At 43.2% G+C, this 19,073-nt stretch overlaps 5 protein-coding genes across 5 annotated transcripts; 2 read left to right on the top strand and 3 right to left on the bottom strand.

Moving 5' to 3' along the window:
* Positions 1-3,541: 3,541 nt before the first annotated feature.
* LOC131286039 (brachyurin-like) lies at positions 3,542-4,462 on the bottom strand. The gene has a single exon (XM_058314904.1). The coding sequence runs from the start codon at positions 4,445-4,447 to the stop codon at positions 3,542-3,544; it is 906 nt and encodes a 301-aa protein (XP_058170887.1). The 5' UTR covers positions 4,448-4,462.
* Positions 4,463-4,845: 383 nt separating this feature from the next.
* On the top strand, positions 4,846-5,763 carry LOC131281240 (brachyurin-like). Its single transcript, XM_058310514.1, has one exon. The coding sequence runs from the start codon at positions 4,858-4,860 to the stop codon at positions 5,761-5,763; it is 906 nt and encodes a 301-aa protein (XP_058166497.1). The 5' UTR covers positions 4,846-4,857.
* Positions 5,764-9,394: 3,631 nt separating this feature from the next.
* On the top strand, positions 9,395-10,315 carry LOC131283057 (brachyurin-like). The gene has a single exon (XM_058312617.1). The coding sequence runs from the start codon at positions 9,410-9,412 to the stop codon at positions 10,313-10,315; it is 906 nt and encodes a 301-aa protein (XP_058168600.1). The 5' UTR covers positions 9,395-9,409.
* A 1,411-nt stretch (positions 10,316-11,726) lies between these two features.
* On the bottom strand, positions 11,727-12,608 carry LOC131294435 (chymotrypsin-like). Its single transcript, XM_058322518.1, has one exon. It carries the CDS (start codon positions 12,606-12,608, stop codon positions 11,727-11,729), a length of 882 nt encoding a protein of 293 aa, XP_058178501.1.
* Positions 12,609-17,299: 4,691 nt separating this feature from the next.
* Positions 17,300-18,211, bottom strand: LOC131282226 (brachyurin-like). The gene has a single exon (XM_058311636.1). It carries the CDS (start codon positions 18,200-18,202, stop codon positions 17,300-17,302), a length of 903 nt encoding a protein of 300 aa, XP_058167619.1. The 5' UTR covers positions 18,203-18,211.
* Positions 18,212-19,073: the final 862 nt, after the last annotated feature.

The following is a 19,073-nucleotide window of genomic DNA, read 5'->3' as shown; positions in this document are numbered from 1 at the left end:
GTAATAAAGAAATAAAATGTAAAAAAAAACTCTACAATAGTCTCAAATGCAAGCTCCAAAATCATTAATAATACCATCAGCATTGCCTTATAGATCACGACAAATTCTGTTATATCGAAACATATCGTTACATACAAAAGTTTGATGATGATGATGATTAGTGTATGTATTAGATGGTGTCAATTGGACAAATAGAATGAATTAAACTTTAGTGTAAAGTTACATCTTTTAAGTACTTTCAAAAAATATTCCGACGGCCAGTAAGCCAGCCTTACTTTAGCCATAGCTTTAAACTCTAGCCATAGCCGACAAAACCAACCGTGTAACGATGTTTTTCAGTTGTTGTGAGGCAATCATGACCAAAAGCTTTCGATTGGTTGTAGTTGAGAGGTACAAGAAGTTTTAGCAGTGTGGGGTATATCGATTATATTTGACCCGTGCAGCTCCTCCGATTCTCTTTGCGCATGATTGACTGTAGACAGGTATGTCCAAACCACTGAATCGTACTCTTTACGATGTTTTCTGATAAAGTTGCTGGATTCCGGAAGGCACTGCACACTATACACTTCTCCATACGCCGGAAGGATTGACAGAAAGCACAGCCTTCTCGCTGGTTTTCAGCCACGATATGGCGATCTATGAGAGTTAAGATACCCCAAAACATTTTAAATATATTGTAACAAGCTTCAAAAGCAACATAAAGTACCAGGGTTTTTAACGTATATTCTACGTTGTTCGATTTTTTCGTCCTGGCTCATTCCTGGCACGGTATTACCTGGATTGATCAATTTGTTTAGGGTAGTAAGCATAGTTCCAAGTCTCGTCTACAGTAATAATGTACTTTGTCTTGTCAATTTAGCCAGATGTCATTGCTTCACAAAATTAAACGCGAAATTTCACAAAAATTACGTTTAGTTACGTATTTGCTGATCCTTTTAATAATCCAGTATTATCGTCATGTAGTAGCTCACAAAATAAGTCGTATTTCCTATCCGGATGAATATTTTTAGTGTATGCAACCCAGAGTCCAAACGACTAAGAGTATTTATACTGTACGAAACGAACTCAATGAGATTCGTGACAGTTGAGCAACGTGGCATTAAACCATGGTGTTCTGTGCTGACCCAAGCACTGACATAATACAACAGGGACGGGCGAATCATCGAATCGAAGACCTTACTGTACGGAGATTGCAACGAGATCCCACCGTAGTTCAAGACGGAAGATTTATCACTTTTCTTCAAGATAGATCTCATCCGCGACCGCTTCCATGCGACCCGGAAAAAAAAAATAAAGAATATATCCGAAGCAAGAGACAACTGGAACATGTGAGTTAGGGTTCTCACAAATGCATTGGACCCGGTGCAAACGACTGTTTCAGGCCGCTAACACCTGACCAACTGGATCCAAGCCGATCGGAAAAGCATCCTCTTAACACGTTGACTGCCATGGCTATAATTTTTGATAGCCAGTGATGTTTCCTGGGGGGCCATGGCTATCATTTTTGATAGCCACCTACCATGATTTTTGAAGTACTATATCTTCTAAATGACAACTCTTACCTACAAATCCTTTGGTAGTTACATAGTTTCATCTCTTGTCTAGCTTAATTTGTGGTTGGTTTTACAATAACTGTAGTATGAAAAAAGTTACAAGCTGTTTTAGTGGAAGGTTTTTGTTTATTGAATCACATGTGAATCGCTTTGTCTCTTTCGCTAAATGTCGTTGCGTGTCTATTGGGTGAACGAGACGGATGCAGTCACGCTGCTAATACGTAAGCCGTGTATTGGAGAAATCTTGAGGCGCTATATATTTAATAATAACGCCAATAGAAATAAACAATAAGGTGTTAAAGGCAAAAAACCAGAAAAATATCAATTGCCGAGCTGTGTGTGTGCGCTTCGAGCACCTGTGCACTTCCCAGCAGGCCATGGCTATCAAAAATGATAGCCAGCGATATTGTATGAAGAAAAAGTTTGGCCTGCAGGGAAACATGACCAAAATAAGCGTGGCAGTCAACGTGTTAAACCACATAATGGGGCGTGCTGGATAATCCCGGCCCCAAACTTAATAGGTTCTGGATGGGTGGCTCAAAGACGCTCGAGAAATGATTAGCAAATAAGGAGCAGATACTACCATTACTATTGGCAACCATGGTGTCGTGCAACCGTTATTGTTCTTCAACGCTGTTAATGTGCGTGTTGTACCGACGGAGAGTGTATGGTGCCATAAGCGCGCTGGATTCTGACGGCACGATTACGATCGCGCTTCATCACGTCACAGGTTCTGCCCGACCAAGGAGGATGATGAGGAAGGGAAAAAAGGCAGATTGGGTTTATTGAAGTCTCCTAAAACTAGCAACTTATCATTCCTTTGCATACGCAACTTAACCTCTCTAACACAGTCGAGCAAATATTCAAACGTTGGAGCATCGGACGAAGATACGGCGGGATACATGCAACACCAATAAATATGTTAAACTCAGCAGTGTGGTGATATATAAATGCATTTATTTCGACCTACGAGTATTTGAACCGTTATTTGGACCATTAATATTCGAATAAGCGTGAATATAGATGGTAAATATTTTTTTCCACATGGAATAAGACGTTTTTAAGAATATTTTTAATTTTCTCGCTTTTCCATGGAATTTTCAAATTTTCTTGTTTTCTAAACCTTTCTTAGGTGAAAAAGAACTAATCATACCAAGACATCGTCAATATTAGTCCAGCCGATTTTCTGGTTTAGCATCACAAACAAACAAACATTACATTTTTATAGATATAGTTGTTCTTTCAATTCAACCATTACCGTTCAAATATTCGAAAAGAATGCATGTATTGCGCTTAACATCGCTTCAGGCACAAATGTGAACCAGTAGGAAGACGAAGTTTCAGCTCGCCACGGCCCATACAAAAATGAGGAGTTTTTTGTTCGCACTGAGTAGTTTTGAGGGAAACCGTTAGGAAACGTCTAGCGGGCGAGGTCGACGAAAACTGAGATTCTATTCGTATTTATTATTCATTCGTGCTTATTCGTTAATTAATGAGTAATAAAAAGATAGAGCTACAACCCGTCCAGCAGTAAGTCAATGCACTGGATATAAAGAATCATTGATTGATTGATAGAACGGTTGCTATAGACATTAAAACAAAATGGTCTACGGCAACTTTCATTAACCGTTAACCACGGTAGTAACGGTAAAGTTGTGTCACGTGCGCAGGAGACTGGAGGTAAGACACAGCCGTTCTGTTGCTTCACTTAAAAAAGCGAAGCTGAGCTGACCCACTTCGTGGTACATATTCGAATCCCAACCGAAACCTTCCCTACTACGAGAGGATTGATTATCCACATACTAAAACGGAAAGTTCTAGGGCAGCCATGCGCAAACATGCTCGTTACGCCTAAGTAAACCGACAAAGAGATACCTCCGGATGGTGAGCTATGAGATGAATAGTTATCCAGAAAACGAAGACAACGTTGATTATTTTTGCTCATCGCATTGGTTTATTTTCATAGCTGAACTTTACGAAATAATCCCTTATGCGCTGGCCACGAAGTCGGAGTTCGCCTCAATGAAATCGAGGAAGAAGGACACGCGAGCGTAGACCGAAGGCATACCGATAGCGCAGCCGGCGGCCGATCCGAACGACACAACACCGATCTGGAGGCTTCCACCATCCTGAACAGCCAGCGGGCCACCAGAGTCACCGTTGCACGACGAGCGTCCACCGTCTCCGCTCAAGCACACGTTCTGGGGCTGAATGATTGCGGGAGAGAGCCACTGGGCAAGACAGTCGGCGTTGGTCAAGACCGGGTTCGTGGTGAACATCACAACAGCAGAAGTGGCCGGGCTGGCATCCGAGGTACGACCGAATCCGGAAACGGTTCCCAAGACTCCTCCGAACTGACGGGTGTCCGAACGGGCTGGAAGACGAGCTGGCTGGACGCGCTCGTTGAAGGTGATCGGCGAGTCAAGACGGACAACGGCGATGTCGTTGCGGATGTTGCTCGAGTCGTACTGCGGGTGCGGGATTATTCCACTAGTCGAGAAACGGATACGCTGCTGCGTCGGCTCAACATCGATACGATTGTGAGCACCGATGATTGCGGTACCTCCGGTGGCCAGAGTCGTAGCACCAGTCACAACGCAGTGAGCAGCGGTCAGGATGTAGTTGTTGGTCAAGACGGATCCTCCGCACAGGCCGGTTCCGCCACCGAACTCACTGAGCAGCGCAATCTGGTACGGGAACTGTCCGGGAGTAGCCTCCTGACCGTTGGTGACGCGTGCCGATGGCCGCATGTGACGGTAGACCTGCAACTCAGCCGGCAGGCGAGCCCAGTAGTGATCGAACTCCTCGATCGGGCGCACATTGGACCAATCGATATCGATCGATTTGGCGCTGGCAACAGCGAGCAGACCAACGAGAAGTACGAAGGCTTTCATCTTGACGACTATGACTGAACTGGTCCTCTACCAAAATGGCTTTATATACAAACTTAAAAACAACACTTCCGTACGGGTTTAAAGTGACGTCTTTGAGATAAGTCAAGACGATATGCGATTCATAATCTGTATCGGGTTTTCCGGTAGGTATTTCCAGCGATCATGAACAAGAAAACTGGTCACGTTCTGTTTCTTCTACAGTTTCAATTTTTCTTTTTTCAATGAAAAGACCCACTATCTATAAATCAGCAGCGAAATGGATTTCCGCCAAATCTAAAATTAGAGTTATCATCTCTTATCGTTTGTTCATTTTCGAAACATCATGGTATGCTGCTTAGTTTATCTGTTGTATAAACAACAAGTATATAAGGTCGTTTTGGTAGAGGACCAGATCAGTCATAGTCGTCAAGATGAAAGCCTTCGCACTTCTCGTTGGTCTGCTCGCTGTTGCCAGTGCCAAATCGATCGATATCGATTGGTCCAATGTGCGCCCGATCGAGGAGTTCGATCACTACTGGGCTCGCCTGCCGGCTGAGTTGCAGGTCTACCGTCACATGCGGCCATCGGCACGCGTCACCAACGGTCAGGAGGCTACTCCCGGACAGTTCCCGTACCAGATTGCGCTTCTCAGTGAGTTCGGTGGCGGAACCGGTCTGTGCGGAGGATCCGTCTTGACCAACAACTACATCCTGACCGCTGCTCACTGCGTTGTGACTGGTGCTACGACCCTGGCCACCGGAGGTACCGCAATCATCGGTGCTCACAATCGTATCGATGTTGAGCCGACGCAGCAGCGTATCCGTTTCTCGACTAGTGGAATAATCCCGCACCCGCAGTACGACTCGAGCAACATCCGCAACGACATCGCCGTCGTGCGTCTTGACTCGCCGATCACCTTCAACGAGCGCGTCCAGCCAGCTCGTCTTCCGGCCCGTTCAGACACCCGTCAGTTTGGAGGAGTCTTGGGAACCGTTTCCGGATTCGGTCGTACCTCGGATGCCAGCCCGGCCACTTCTGCTGTTGTGATGTTCACCACGAACCCGGTCTTGACCAACGCCGACTGTCTTGCCCAGTGGCTCTCTCCCGCAATCATTCAGCCCCAGAACGTGTGCTTGAGCGGAGACGGTGGACGCTCGTCGTGCAACGGTGACTCCGGTGGCCCGCTGGCTGTTCAGGATGGTGGAAGCCTCCAGATCGGTGTTGTGTCGTTCGGATCGGCCGCCGGCTGCGCTATCGGTATGCCTTCGGTCTACGCTCGCGTGTCCTTCTTCCTCGATTTCATTGAGGCGAACTCCGACTTCGTGGCCAGCGCATAAGGGATTATTTCGTAAAGTTCAGCTATGAAAATAAACCAATACGATGAGCAAAAATAATCAACGTTGTCTTCGTTATCACCATCCGGAGGTATCTCTTTTGTCGGTTTGCTCATGCGTAACGAGCATCTTTGAGCATGGCTGCCCTAGAACTTTCCATTTCAGTATTTAGATAATCAATACTCTTGTAGTAGGGAAGGTTTCGGTTGGGATTCGAATACATACCGCCAAGTGGGTTTGACGCAACTCAACGGCTATCTCTAACCTCCAGTCGATTGGAAGATCTTCGGCGCACGCGACAAAACATTACCGTTACTAGCGTAGTTAACTAACTGGAAGGCTTTACAAGCAACTTCGTTCAAGGATGGAGGGAGCACATCGTGGCTGGGTAATATGCTGCTCGATTTGAGGGCCGCTGCTAGACTCTCCTTATTTCGCTGCGCTCAGGTGCCCGTTAAAATGCACTTCCACCTTTCGATAACCTCTCGGTCGTCTGTGCCTTCCTTGCCTCGACACATTTGTCGTGAAACCGGTTCGTTGCTTCTTCAACGTCCTGTAGAACTAACGAGTTTCTCCCGACTGAGATGCCTACTTCATCAGTTGTTTATTTACTGTGTCCTCCATTGTGCCGATCATTATACCATGTTGTGGGCAGAGGTCGTCCTCCCTCTCGAGCTGCGAATAGAAAACGTCCTTCTTGTCATGATTGTTTTCAAGGTGTGAGCTGTAATGGTCAGTTTGAAAAAACGACCTGGGATCCTCAGCCTGCATATCCTGTCGTTGATCGGCCACCATCCGACCAAACGTCTCCTCTTACAAAGATCGCCGTACCGAGCTCGTGCTTGTTTCCAGCACTCTGGTAGACCATGCAATCGCTACGGTAGCGACGCTCCGTGACTCCCTTCCAGAGAACCTCTTGAAATGCTTCTATGTCGAAGCCGCGGACTTGTCTGTGACTATTCCGGTACTCTCGGGTGAGGTAAGAGACCTGCATTTTCATCTATCAATCTATCATCTATCATCTGACACGATTGGTCAAATTCGGTAGATCTTCTTGGTTTCCTTTCGTTGCAATATTACTGGGGGTGGCTTGCAAGGCCTTTTCCCTCGTCTCCTACCTCACCGACAGAACAACGCAGCATACTTGCTTACGTCCTGAAGGATGCTAGGATAGAAAATAGGTCGTTCCTTACATGGGTAACATCCTCTCGGGGATGAACTACTAGCAAGTAGCAGTCCATTCCCCCTCTCATTTCAGCCTTACTACTCATCCGCACAAGGAGGTCGGTTTCCCCGTGTAGCCAAGCTTGAAAATTTAGACGACAAGTTATCTGTACATGGCAAACGCATTGAATAGGAGTTGGGGAGGAGAGCTCGCCTTAAACGATGATTTGATGTATCATTGTTTCAAAGTAATACTATACCCTTTTAAATCAACTTTCTAATTAGTAAAGATACATAAAAGTTGTTTTTTTTGTAAATTTGGAATTTTATCGTTGACTTTTTAAAATAATGTTCATGTTTATTTTCACCGAATTTCAATCAACATATACATTTTTGGTTTACAGCGTTTTACATTTCACCTAGCAACCGCGGCAGTGTATGTAGAACATCAAGAATGATAGCCTACTGTAGAGTATTTCATGTTGAATCGCAAAACCCACAAGTGGCAACACAAACGGGTAAGTAGAAAATTCATCACTTTCTAGGATCTACCAGAATGAAAGTTGTCGCGGGGATGTTTGTAGTAGGCACGACCAGTTGAAAGGTACAGGATAAGGTAGGCTATGATTGCTTTTTCGCATCAGAAAACGAGCGCGAATCACAACAATCTTCGCAAAAGTATGTTTTCGACCGGAAAGCGATTTTCCCCTACTTTTAACTGTACTACAAATCCTGGTAGATTCTAGAAAGTGATGAATTTTCTACTTGCTCGTTTGTGTTGCAACTTGTGGGTTTTGCGATTCAACATCAAATACTCTACAGTAGGCTTTCATTCTTGATGTTCTACATACAGTATGACAAGAAAGTATCCATACAGTCATCAATTTCAACTTTAAGCCTAGTTATCTCAGCGACTACGTGGCCTAGGACAACCGTTCGAACGACATTTCGTAGATAAACTTCTATTCTATCCAATGAGGTCTTAACATTTCAAAAAAGTTACTTGTAGGTCACTTTGTTCTAACGAAACTTAAAAAAAGGCTCAAAATCGATGACAAAAAAGTATCCGTACATGATGAGTATTGATGATGTGCCATCCGTACATGATGTGCCAATATGGTGCAATCAATGCCACTTGCCTCAATAATAGCCTGTAAGTGCCAAGAAATAATTTCTACCAGTTTTCATTTCGAAAGATGCTGGAAATTTGACCCGATTCCATAATAGTTCCAAAGATGTCTACTAAGATCAGGATAATGTTCCGTTGATGGTAAATCTAGGCATCTTTCGACAAATGTTGTATAGAGATCGATTCCGGACACTTTTCGAGTATCGTCAACACTTGTATGATCTCATAAAGTGGTCACTCTTGGACAATATATGGCCTATTCTTAGGATCGTTATTTTACTCAGAGAGAACATTGTAGAACATCTAAACTTTTACCAATGGTTGGCTTGTCCAAGGAATAAAATGGGCGAAGCAGACCATGTCCCACAGATGATTTATAATTAGTTCAATATTTCCAGTTTGATTAATGGCCTCCGAACACCATAACACATACTCTCAACTACTGTGTTTTATAGTTGGAACAACGTTGCTCATATTGATGATTGAGTTCGACGTCAAGTCTCTATTGTTGTTCGTTTTTTTGGCCAAAATTGCTTAATTTTGTATGTATGAAGTCTGTATATAGTGTATAAAACACTGTGCCGACACGCCAATGGCATCAAAATACAGCGATTTGCAAATCCCCAGTCTTCCTTATTCTTTCCTTGGAAACGAAAAATTTGCAACATACAATTATGCGATGTTATTGTTATTTCCAAAAAACCTTCTTAAGAGTTGTAATCCAAATCATATGGTTGGTGATCTAGACACTTCGTCCGTCATGTTTGAGAACTCTAAGTATGGAGGACTTCATAGCTTTTCGAGCAATCACCCCCTCATAGCGATTGACTAACCACGAAAGATGTCTGTTTGCAGGGTGTAGTCTAGTTGTACCTTGGTCAATTCGACAAATTATAAGTTCCTGAGACTTAGAATATCATGCTACAGGGTTCATCAAGTTGCCAAGTTAGGTTCCCTTCACATCACGGAGCTGACGCAGTTTTTCAAGGCCATTTCAAGAGCTGACGCATTTCAAGAGCTCTTCGATCTATTTAAACCGAAAAAACCTATTTCCCACTGACGTAACACTACATATTTGAGACACAGCTTAGCGCTGTTTATTTTTGGAAAATTTGACGATTCATTGTGTTGGTTTCAGATATCGCAAGCTCATAATTTATTTGGTTGGGTTTTCCACATCACCAAGATAGGAGCTATCATACAATGATTTAAGCAAACACATAACCAATGCTGCGCGAGGGGTTTCCTTTAGATTTTTGATAAAGCTACGATAAGACAAGGAATCATTCGTAATCGTAGCTGTGCTTTCATATAAAAGGTGTCAGCTTCCAATTCTCTGCAGTCAAAATCGTCAAGATGAAAGCCTTCGCACTTCTCGTTGGTCTGCTCGCTGTTGCCAGTGCCAAATCGATCGATATCGATTGGTCCAATGTGCGCCCGATCGAGGAGTTCGATCACTACTGGGCTCGTCTGCCGGCTGAGTTGCAGGTCTACCGTCACATGCGGCCATCGGCACGCGTCACCAACGGTCAGGAGGCTACTCCCGGACAGTTCCCATACCAGATTGCGCTCATCAGTGAGTTCATAATTACCAGCGGTTTGTGCGGAGCATCCGTCTTGACCAACAACTACATCCTGACCGCTGCTCACTGCGTTGTTGGAACGGCTGGTATCCTGGCCACCGGAGGTACCGCCATCATCGGTGCTCACAACCGCATCAACGTTGAGCCCACGCAGCAGCGTATCCGCTTCTCTGGTCCGGGAGTGATTCCGCACCCGCAGTACGATCCAAGCAACATCCGCAACGATATCGCCGTCGTGCGTCTTGACTCGCCGATCACCTTCAACGAGCGCGTCCAGCCAGCTCGTCTTCCAGCCCGTTCAGACACCCGTCAGTTCGGAGGAGTCTTGGGAACCGTTTCCGGATTCGGCCGTACCTCGGATGCCAGCCCGGATGTATCCAATGTCGTGATGTTCACCACGAACCCGGTCTTGACCAACGCCGACTGTCTTGCCCAGTGGAACTCTCCCGCGATCATTCAGCCCCAGAACGTGTGCTTGAGCGGAGAGGGTGGTCGCTCGGCCTGCAACGGTGACTCTGGTGGCCCGCTGGCTGTTCAGGATGGTGGAAGCCTCCAGATCGGTGTAGTGTCGTTCGGATCGGCCGGTGGCTGCTCGATCGGTATGCCTTCGGTCTACGCTCGCGTGTCCTTCTTCCTCGATTTCATTGAGGCGAACTCTGACTTCGTGGCCAGCGCTTAAGTCTTTAAGTCAAGTCATATTTTCTCAAAGTCCAGATTTTATAATAAACCAATACTATTTGCTAAGATAATTCATGTTGTCTTCGTTTTGATCATTATTTAGATCTAATGTAATTTTTTTTGAAATTTTTAAGAACTATTCTATACTTTGTGAGTCACTTGTGGTCCGGATGTTCTCCGACCGCATCTTTTGTTATATCAATACGCGAGCTACTGTTTCATGCTGTCTTTCTTTCCCCAGTCGCTGACTAGCAAACAAACCCCTGTTATTATACTTATCAAATATACTTATTATTAAAATTCAAACAGACCAGTGAACTGATTAGCCCAGGGAGTCGGCAAAGTCCGGCCCGCTGGCCAAATCCGGCACGCCAACTGGTTTTATCGGGCCCGTAAGGAAATTTTAGTGCTTTATACAAAACAATTAGCTCATTTTTTATTGGATTTGTTTACGATATCAGGTTTGATTTATTCCCACAAATGAAGATTTAAATTGTTGATCGATGTTGAAAAAAAAATAAATTCAACGAAAATAAGTAATTGTTTTTTTTTTAATGTGGCACAACATCCCCCAGTAGGACAAGGTACACAGTACAAGTTTTACTTGTACTGTTTAGCCAGTTGTGAAAACGAACAGCCTATGTTTCCCGTGTGTGGATCACACCGAGTGTGTGTGCCGAAGTAACTGTACGGAGTTTGCATTCTTGTCTAGCAGTGTGGTGTTGTGATAAACAAAGTAAAATATTGTTGCAAACTTGTTCAGTTCGAAGTTCTTATACAAAATATATACGGTGCGTGTTAGTGAACGGTTAGGTTTAATGGAATGTGTAAAATTCGAACGCAATACGCCGAATGCAGTTTCGACTAAGTGTCATGGTCTCCGTACAAAATACCATCTTCAGCTTATAGAAACTATAAATACGTATTTATGATTTCATACGATTGGTTTGTTAACCTAAACTTTATCAAATCATGTTCATTGTCATCTGTTTATTCATTCTTTTCTGCAGTGATAGTTAGAAATAATAACAAATGGACCAGAGCCGAATCAAAGCAGGAAGAGCTGGATGGTTGAGACATACGATGAGAATCTCGCCGAAATATCTTGATGTGGATGCAGATAATAAATGGGGTCAAAAACCACTAAAAGTATGTTTGAGAGGAAAACGACGACACCTAGCTAAATAATCGAAGCTTAAACATTCATAGTCCCAGTGTTCACATACGTCCTCGAGACAGCCTTAGAATGACCGAGCATGAAAATGACTTTCATGACATGAAGCTTTGGGTAGACCTCAATCTATGCGGATAGACCAATGTCTCTACCATCTATCGAGGGTTTATTGCTTAGTAAAAGAGTAAACGATGCTGTCATAGAGATGCACACAATGTTTATTCATTCCATGTTCAGTTTAGGGTCTGGCAACGTAATCGGAGTTGGCCTCGATCCATTCAAGGAAGAAGGACACGCGAGTGTAGACCGAAGGAATACTAACGGAGCAGCTGGCGGCAGAACCGAACGACAGAATACCGATTTGGAGGCTTCCTCCATCCTGAACAGCCAGTGGACCACCGGAGTCACCCTTGCACGACGAGCGACCGTTGAGTCCGCTCAAGCACACGTTCTGGGGCTTGATGAGGGCCGTGTTCCAGCGAGCAATACAGTCGGCGTTGTTCATAACGAGGTTCGTGGTGTACCTTACGTCAGTCGAGGTACGGTCGAATCTGGACACGGTTCCAATGACTCCTCCGAACTGACGGGTGTCCGAACGGGCCGGAAGACGGGATGGCTGGACGCGAGCGTTGAAGGTGATTGGCGAGTTCAGGCGCACGACGGCGATGTCATTGCGGATGTTGGTTGGGGTGTACTGCGGATGACGGACAATTCCACTAGTCGAGAAGCGGATACGCTGCTGCGTCGTCCCCTGGACGTTGCGGTTGTGGGCTCCGATGATGGCAGTACCTCCGGTGGCCAGGGTCGTAGCACCAGACACGACGCAGTGAGCAGCGGTCAGGATGTAGTTGTTAGTCAAGACGGATCCTCCGCACAGGCCGGTTCCGCCACCGAACTCACTGAGCAGGGCAATCTGGTACGGGAACTGTCCAGGAGTAGCCTCATTGCCGTTAACGATGCGGGCCGATGGCCGCATGTGACGGTAGACCTGCAACTCAGCCGGCAGATGTTTCCAGTAGTGATCGAACTCCTCGATCGGGCGCACCTTGGACCAATCGATATCGATCCATTTGGCACTGGCAACAGCGAGCAGACCAACGAGAAGTGCGAAGGCTTTCATATTGACACAGATTGAATCTGTTTGCTCAATGTCGGCGCGTTTTATACCCCAAAAACTGATCCAAACATTTATCGAAGTCTAGCTGATTTACCCGTTTTCATCCGAAAAGAAACAAATTTCATACTCAAGAGAGTTTTCATTCAGTATCTTGAGTTTGACACTCTTCAATTTTACCTTTTTTGAAATCACCAAAACAAGCTATTTGATGGTGTTACCTTAAGTCGGCAGCAACTATTTTTTACACCCAATTTGCATTAATTATCTTACTATACTTTCTCCTTAGTGCTTCCGTTTAAAATTAACCAATTGAAGCAATCATGAGAAAAACTATGCTTGAACCTCAATTCGAACAGCGCAACAGAGTAGACTATAGATTAGTTTAGAAATCTTTCTGTTTTTTCTTCTTTTTTTCTGTTTCCCTACCAAATATAGTCTCTTTATACTGATGGACTAACTACGTATTGTATAATTTTATAATTCAACTATTTTAATAAAATGCTCATACGAACAATTGCAGGGTTTGTATAAAAGGTGGTTGTATTCCTGCAATGAAACAAAGTATCTATTTTTCGAAGGGAAACTAAAAATAGTAGAATGTAGATTATACTGAACCCTAGGGGCTGGGCGTTACTCGGATAATCATTTGCAACGGATTCATGAAAATGCGTCTCACATATAAGTTTATAGTGCAAGATTTAGGTTCACAAGGAAAACTAACAAAAAACATGTTTTTTACCAATATCAATAAATTAATAGTTAAATAATGTATCTCAAAAACGTTGAAGGTTTGTTTTGTGTTAAGGTTTTGTAAAGGTTTGCGAGGGGTAAAGAAAGGAGATCACATCTATAAAATTAAGTTCAACAACAAAATTGACTACTCTTAAATCTAGTTTGGTGCACACCAGACCGAAAGATTTTGCTTGATACAATCATATGTATGTTATCAGAATTAACGCTTTTTTAGCCAAGGAACACCATTACATTGTTGTAGAAGTGGAGAAGGAGGAAAAAACAAAAGGGATTGCATATTGGAAGTAAGGCTCGATTCGATTCAAAGCTACATCTAAAACAAAAATTTCTGCTATAACTGCTCTATTTTTGAAGATTTTTCAAATCCGCAAACTGTTACTTTTTAGTATATTTTTCAAAGGTGGCCTAATATATAAACATTCAAACGCACACTTTTTTCGGAATTTACATGATACGTTCTGAAAAAATAAAATTTGAAAAGGATTGAAATTCGATTCACATCGATCTTTTTTGCTTTACACCGAGCTAGCGGAATGAAGACGTGGTACATCAAAAACTAAAAATCGCAAATAAATAATCAACAAATATACTAAAAAATAATAGTTAACGGATTTGTAAAATCTTCAAAAATAGTGAAGTTGTAGCGTTCAAAATCAAAATGACCCCTAAAAAGAATTCGGACAGGTGTCCAAAGCAATGCATTCTAGTGTTGAGAGCACTGCTACCGTCACCCCACGATATGTACGGTATTAAGTAGTGTCTTTCATCAATCCCTCGCATAATCGTAAGGTGGCATTTGTATCGTTCTGGTGATAGAAAATTAAAGGCAGTTATAGTAATGTTTGGTGTAAATCGATTCGATCGATTTTGTGTGATTGAGACTATTTGTTATGAAGGAGAAGAAAGAAGAACTATGCGATGAGATTGAGCACTAAAACTGTGGCCATTCGATTTAGTGGCCCCAAATATTACGAAATTGATACCCATATTGCATTTTTATTAGTGTTGTGTCTTATGAATCTTTTGGCGAGATCTATTCATATGAATCTTTCCCCTAAGATTCATTCAGATGGATTCATAAATCTTTTGGGATTCGAATCTTCAAACGTTAATGAATCTTTCGAAACATTAATGAATCTTCATGAATTTTTCATGTTCCTCTCACGAATCCATGATTCTTCCATTGGTGTAAATCATGCGACCAAGCAAAAAAGGGGGTCGCTTTTCCCATTTTTAACTATTCAGTTTTCATCAGATGATGGATCTTTAAGATTCATGAATCTCTCATTTCAAGATTTATGAATCTCTAAATAGGGGTAGTGTGAGAGCACCCCTGTCCCCTACTTCTAGATGAATGAAATTTCAATCCTTGCTATGTCCCTATGTAAGTAGTATGTGTACCAATTTGTGTGAAAATCCGTTCAATAACGTTCTTAACTTGTGCTTTGCCTAAGTGTCCCTAACTGTGAGTATGCGTGACCTGCTGATTCGCGTCAGGTGCAGCCCGTGGGAACCGGTGGTGCGTGTCTCGGTGATTCTGCTGAGTCGGCGTCTCCTGGTTAGGTTTTGCGATACAATGATCCTAGACAACTGTCACGATATGATCGGGAATCTAAGGACCCAAACCTATGTACTGATTTTGCAGTCTGATCTGATATACAGTGGGAAAATACACGGGTAATACCGAAAAAGGCTCGATTTGTCTCTTTCATTCCACCAGCAGATGAAATGTCTCTTTTTTCACAGGGTTCGTGTGACCCTGTCTTGGCCAAAGCCTACACGGTTTATCTCGGCATCTTTGAAACATTTTACAACACCTTCAATACATCGATAAGGTTATCAGCCATGTAATTATTTCAGCGCTGCGTTAGACAGACATATTTGTCATAGGATAATGCTTTATTGATAAACACGAGCTTATCAACAATGAACAAACCACAACACACACAGGGACACACTTTTGGGATGGGATGTAAGATTAGCAAGCCACTAGAGAAAAAAACAATTACAAATCAACCATCGAGCGGTTCTGTTTGTATGTTTGTTCACGGGGGCTTCAGGGCAAAAAACCCGTGGCTCAAAGAATTACGATAACGCATACTGGAAAAAACGGAATATAATTCGAAATTAACGTACTTCTGGCGCATTGATGTCGGTGAAACTTCTCTGTGGAGCCTTCTCGATGCGCACATATGCATACATAGATGAATTAAGAACATAGAAAAATCTATTTTACTACAAGATTTTGAAATCAATTTCCCAAAAGTGAACCAGACTTTTGTCATAAGTGACTTTGGTAGTCATGCCTGTAGTAAAGGGGGAGAGTGCCGCCATTGATAGGATTCACACTCAATTGATTGGTCGCATACCATGATACTTAAGAGTCTATGCACAAGCGAGACTATAACCGGACGCTGAGTGCGGGCTCTGAATCCGGTTATCATAGCAAGCTATGAAAGCTTATGTGAGGCAAGGTGACCTTAAGCGAAAAACAATAATTTCTCGTAATCCATCGAAGAAAGGTATCCCAATATTTCACAGATCGATTAAATGCCATTGCTGTTTATACCAGAACATAATAAAATTAAGTTGAATTAATCAAATCATTATAAAAACGAATAATTTTAAGAGCCTTCTTTTTCCCTGATAGTAGATAAGGTTGTTTAGCAACCTCAAGAAATCTAATTAAATTTGATTTGAACTCTAAATAAAAATGTATAATATTTTAATGCAATGAATTGATATCCTACATTTTGTCATGTAAAATATAAAACTAATCATTTGTGAGTTCCGGTTGCAAAACATGTACACCCTTGAGTTAATTTAGATAGGAGAGTAGATAAGTTTGGAGATGATAAGTTTGATTATTTTTCGGCGGGAAATACCGATGACAAATTTTTCGACCACAACACCCAAACTTCGAACCTATATGTGAGTTATTGAAAATGTTTGGCTTGCTTTATCTATGCATCGATCATTACTGATTTCGACAAGTTGTATTTGTCGTAGTTGTACAGCTCCGTGTTTTCGTCTGGTGCAGTAGTGTATAAAGGATAATTAGTTTTTTGTGAGCAAAAATAATACAACATATACAAAAATAATGAACATACGTGCAAGGCGTTTTGTATGGCACATTATACCAGCGAGATGGGTATTAGAACTATTCGAATCGAGCGATTGGTTTTCTGAAGTACACTACAAGGACGATTTGGGTCCGGCGTTCAGCAACGATCATATGGGGCTTAAAAATCTGGTATCTAGAGTAACTCCTAAAGAACGTGACCATTGTATGCACTGTAAGATTAGCTTTTGTACATGTTTTTGGCTTGGATTTTGAGTTTGATTACTTCAATCCGGGTAGCGTAATCGAGATTCCTTAAAAGCATTCCGTATGATACTTCCAAGCCCAGAGTAACGAACGACTTCAAAATCATCGATTGCATTTACTTCGCTTAGGTTTAAGATGGAGTCAGGAAATAAGAGTGGTGAATGAAGGCATTGCAATTACTTCTAAAACTACGCAGCTATTACCAGATAGTAGTAATACTTGCAAAGTAAAAAAAACAGTTTGACGACTTCGACCGCTAGTTCCTTGTGCGAAGCATCAAGCGTTTTCCAAGCGACTTCACATTCGTCCTCAGTCATGCCTGGCCTACAGTATAATAGACTTAGGGGTTAAGGGTGCACCAATAGTCAACAATTTAGTAGTGGATTGTTGCTGATGTATGATAACGCGGTAACGCCTTACGGTTATACATGTCTCGTGTCTAATCATACGTTTGCGTAAGACTATCCACGATTCTAAGAGCTGCTATGATTACATACTACAGTTAGAAAGCTTTTAGGTTAAGAGTATGTGATATCTTCTCTCGAAACATTTTAGATTATGTTTTCACTTTCAAGAAACATTGCGTTTATTAATTCCGTACTCAAAGATCAGTTTAGGGTCTGGCAACGTAATCGGAGTTGGCCTCGATCCATCCAAGGAAGAAGGACACGCGAGCGTAGACGGAAGGCATACCAACCGAGCAGCCGGCGGCCGATCCGAACGACACAATACCGATCTGGAGGCTTCCTCCATCCTGAACAGCCAGCGGGCCACCGGAGTCACCGTTGCACGACGAGCGACCGTTGTCTCCGCTCAAGCACACGTTCTGGGGCTGGATGAGGGCGGTGTTCCAGCGAGCAATACAGTCGGCGTTGGTCATGACCGGGTTCGTGGTGTACCTAACGACAGCCGAGGTACCTTGGGTGGCATCCGAGGTACGTCCGAATCCGGAAACGGTTCCAATGACTCCTCCGAACTGACGGGTGTCCGAACGGGCCGGAAGACGAGCTGGCTGGACGCGAGCGTTGAAGGCGATTGGCGAGTTCAGGCGCACGACGGCGATGTCATTGCGGATGTTGGTCGGGGTGTACTGCGGATGACGGACAATTCCAGCAGTCGAGAAACGAATACGCTGCTGCGTAGGCTCCTGGACGTTGCGGTTGTGGGCTCCGATGATGGCAGTACCTCCGGTGGCCAAGGTTGTAGCACCAGACACGACGCAGTGAGCAGCGGTCAGGATGTAGTTGTTGGTCAAGACGGATCCTCCACACAGGCCGGTTCCGGTGAGGAATTCACTAAGCAGGGCAATCTGGTACGGGAACTGTCCGGGAGTAGCCTCATTGCCGTTAACGATGCGGGCCGATGGCCGCATGTGACGGTAGACCTGCAACTCAGCCGGCAGGCGGGCCCAGTAGTGATCGAAATCCTCGATCGGGCGCACCTTGGACCAATCGATATCGATCCATTCGGCGCTGGCAACAGCGAGCAGACCAACGAGAAGTGCGAAGGTTTTCATCTTGACACAGAATGAATCTGGATGGTCGATGGGCTTCGATTATATACCTCACCTACGGACCGAGATTATTCTTTTTTTCTGTTCCAGCGACATAATTGTAGTATGCTTTCTCATTCATACTAGGGAAATAAAAGCTCGTATACAACACTACCGACCATTAGATTAGATTAATCTTTTTCCAGGGCGTGAACGCAAAACAGTAATGGTCGATTGAAGCCTTGTCTGTAATACCTGCTGCAACAAACAGGGTTTATTATCATTCAAAGGAAATCTACGATTTAAAGCTCAATTCAAAGGATCTCATTAATTTTAGAGTTTATTACGTATAAGTGAATTCAATCAAACAATTTATAATAATCAATTAAACAATTCAAAATTTTACTCAAACGTATTCTTCAGCGTAAAATACAAGATTAGTAACAAGTATCGTAGATTTCTGTGTCATTTAATTTAACTCGATGTCAGTATTTCCTCGCTATACCAGAACAGGCGGAGCGTAGTAATTTTTATCTCTTTACTTCCCTAAATGGTTTCACAATCCGTCCAGCTTAATTCAGCAGATAACTAATCACCAGTTCCGTCGTATGTTTATTGTGATCCAACAGTAGATTTATGGATAGTTTTATGGTCCCGGTAGGCCCCATGTTTGCTTATCTGGTTCAATTTCCGTCTGCCTTACAAGACGACCTTATCAAATTTGAATTAAGTTCGATAAAATTCGAACCCTTGGGATTTCCCGTTGCGGAATCAACTAGAAGGTTGAGATAAAAGCAGCAAATTAGATATGATGATTGTAACATCAGCTAGACGGAGTATGATGATGCTCATTATTACGGCAAAACTGCACTTTACAGAAGAAGGGCACGCGACA

Source organism: Anopheles ziemanni, chromosome 2, assembly GCF_943734765.1.
Source record: "Anopheles ziemanni chromosome 2, idAnoZiCoDA_A2_x.2, whole genome shotgun sequence".
NCBI lineage: Eukaryota > Metazoa > Arthropoda > Insecta > Diptera > Culicidae > Anopheles > Anopheles ziemanni.
The sequence above is the reverse complement of the archived record's forward strand: the minus strand, read 5'-3'. Positions and strand labels throughout refer to the sequence as shown.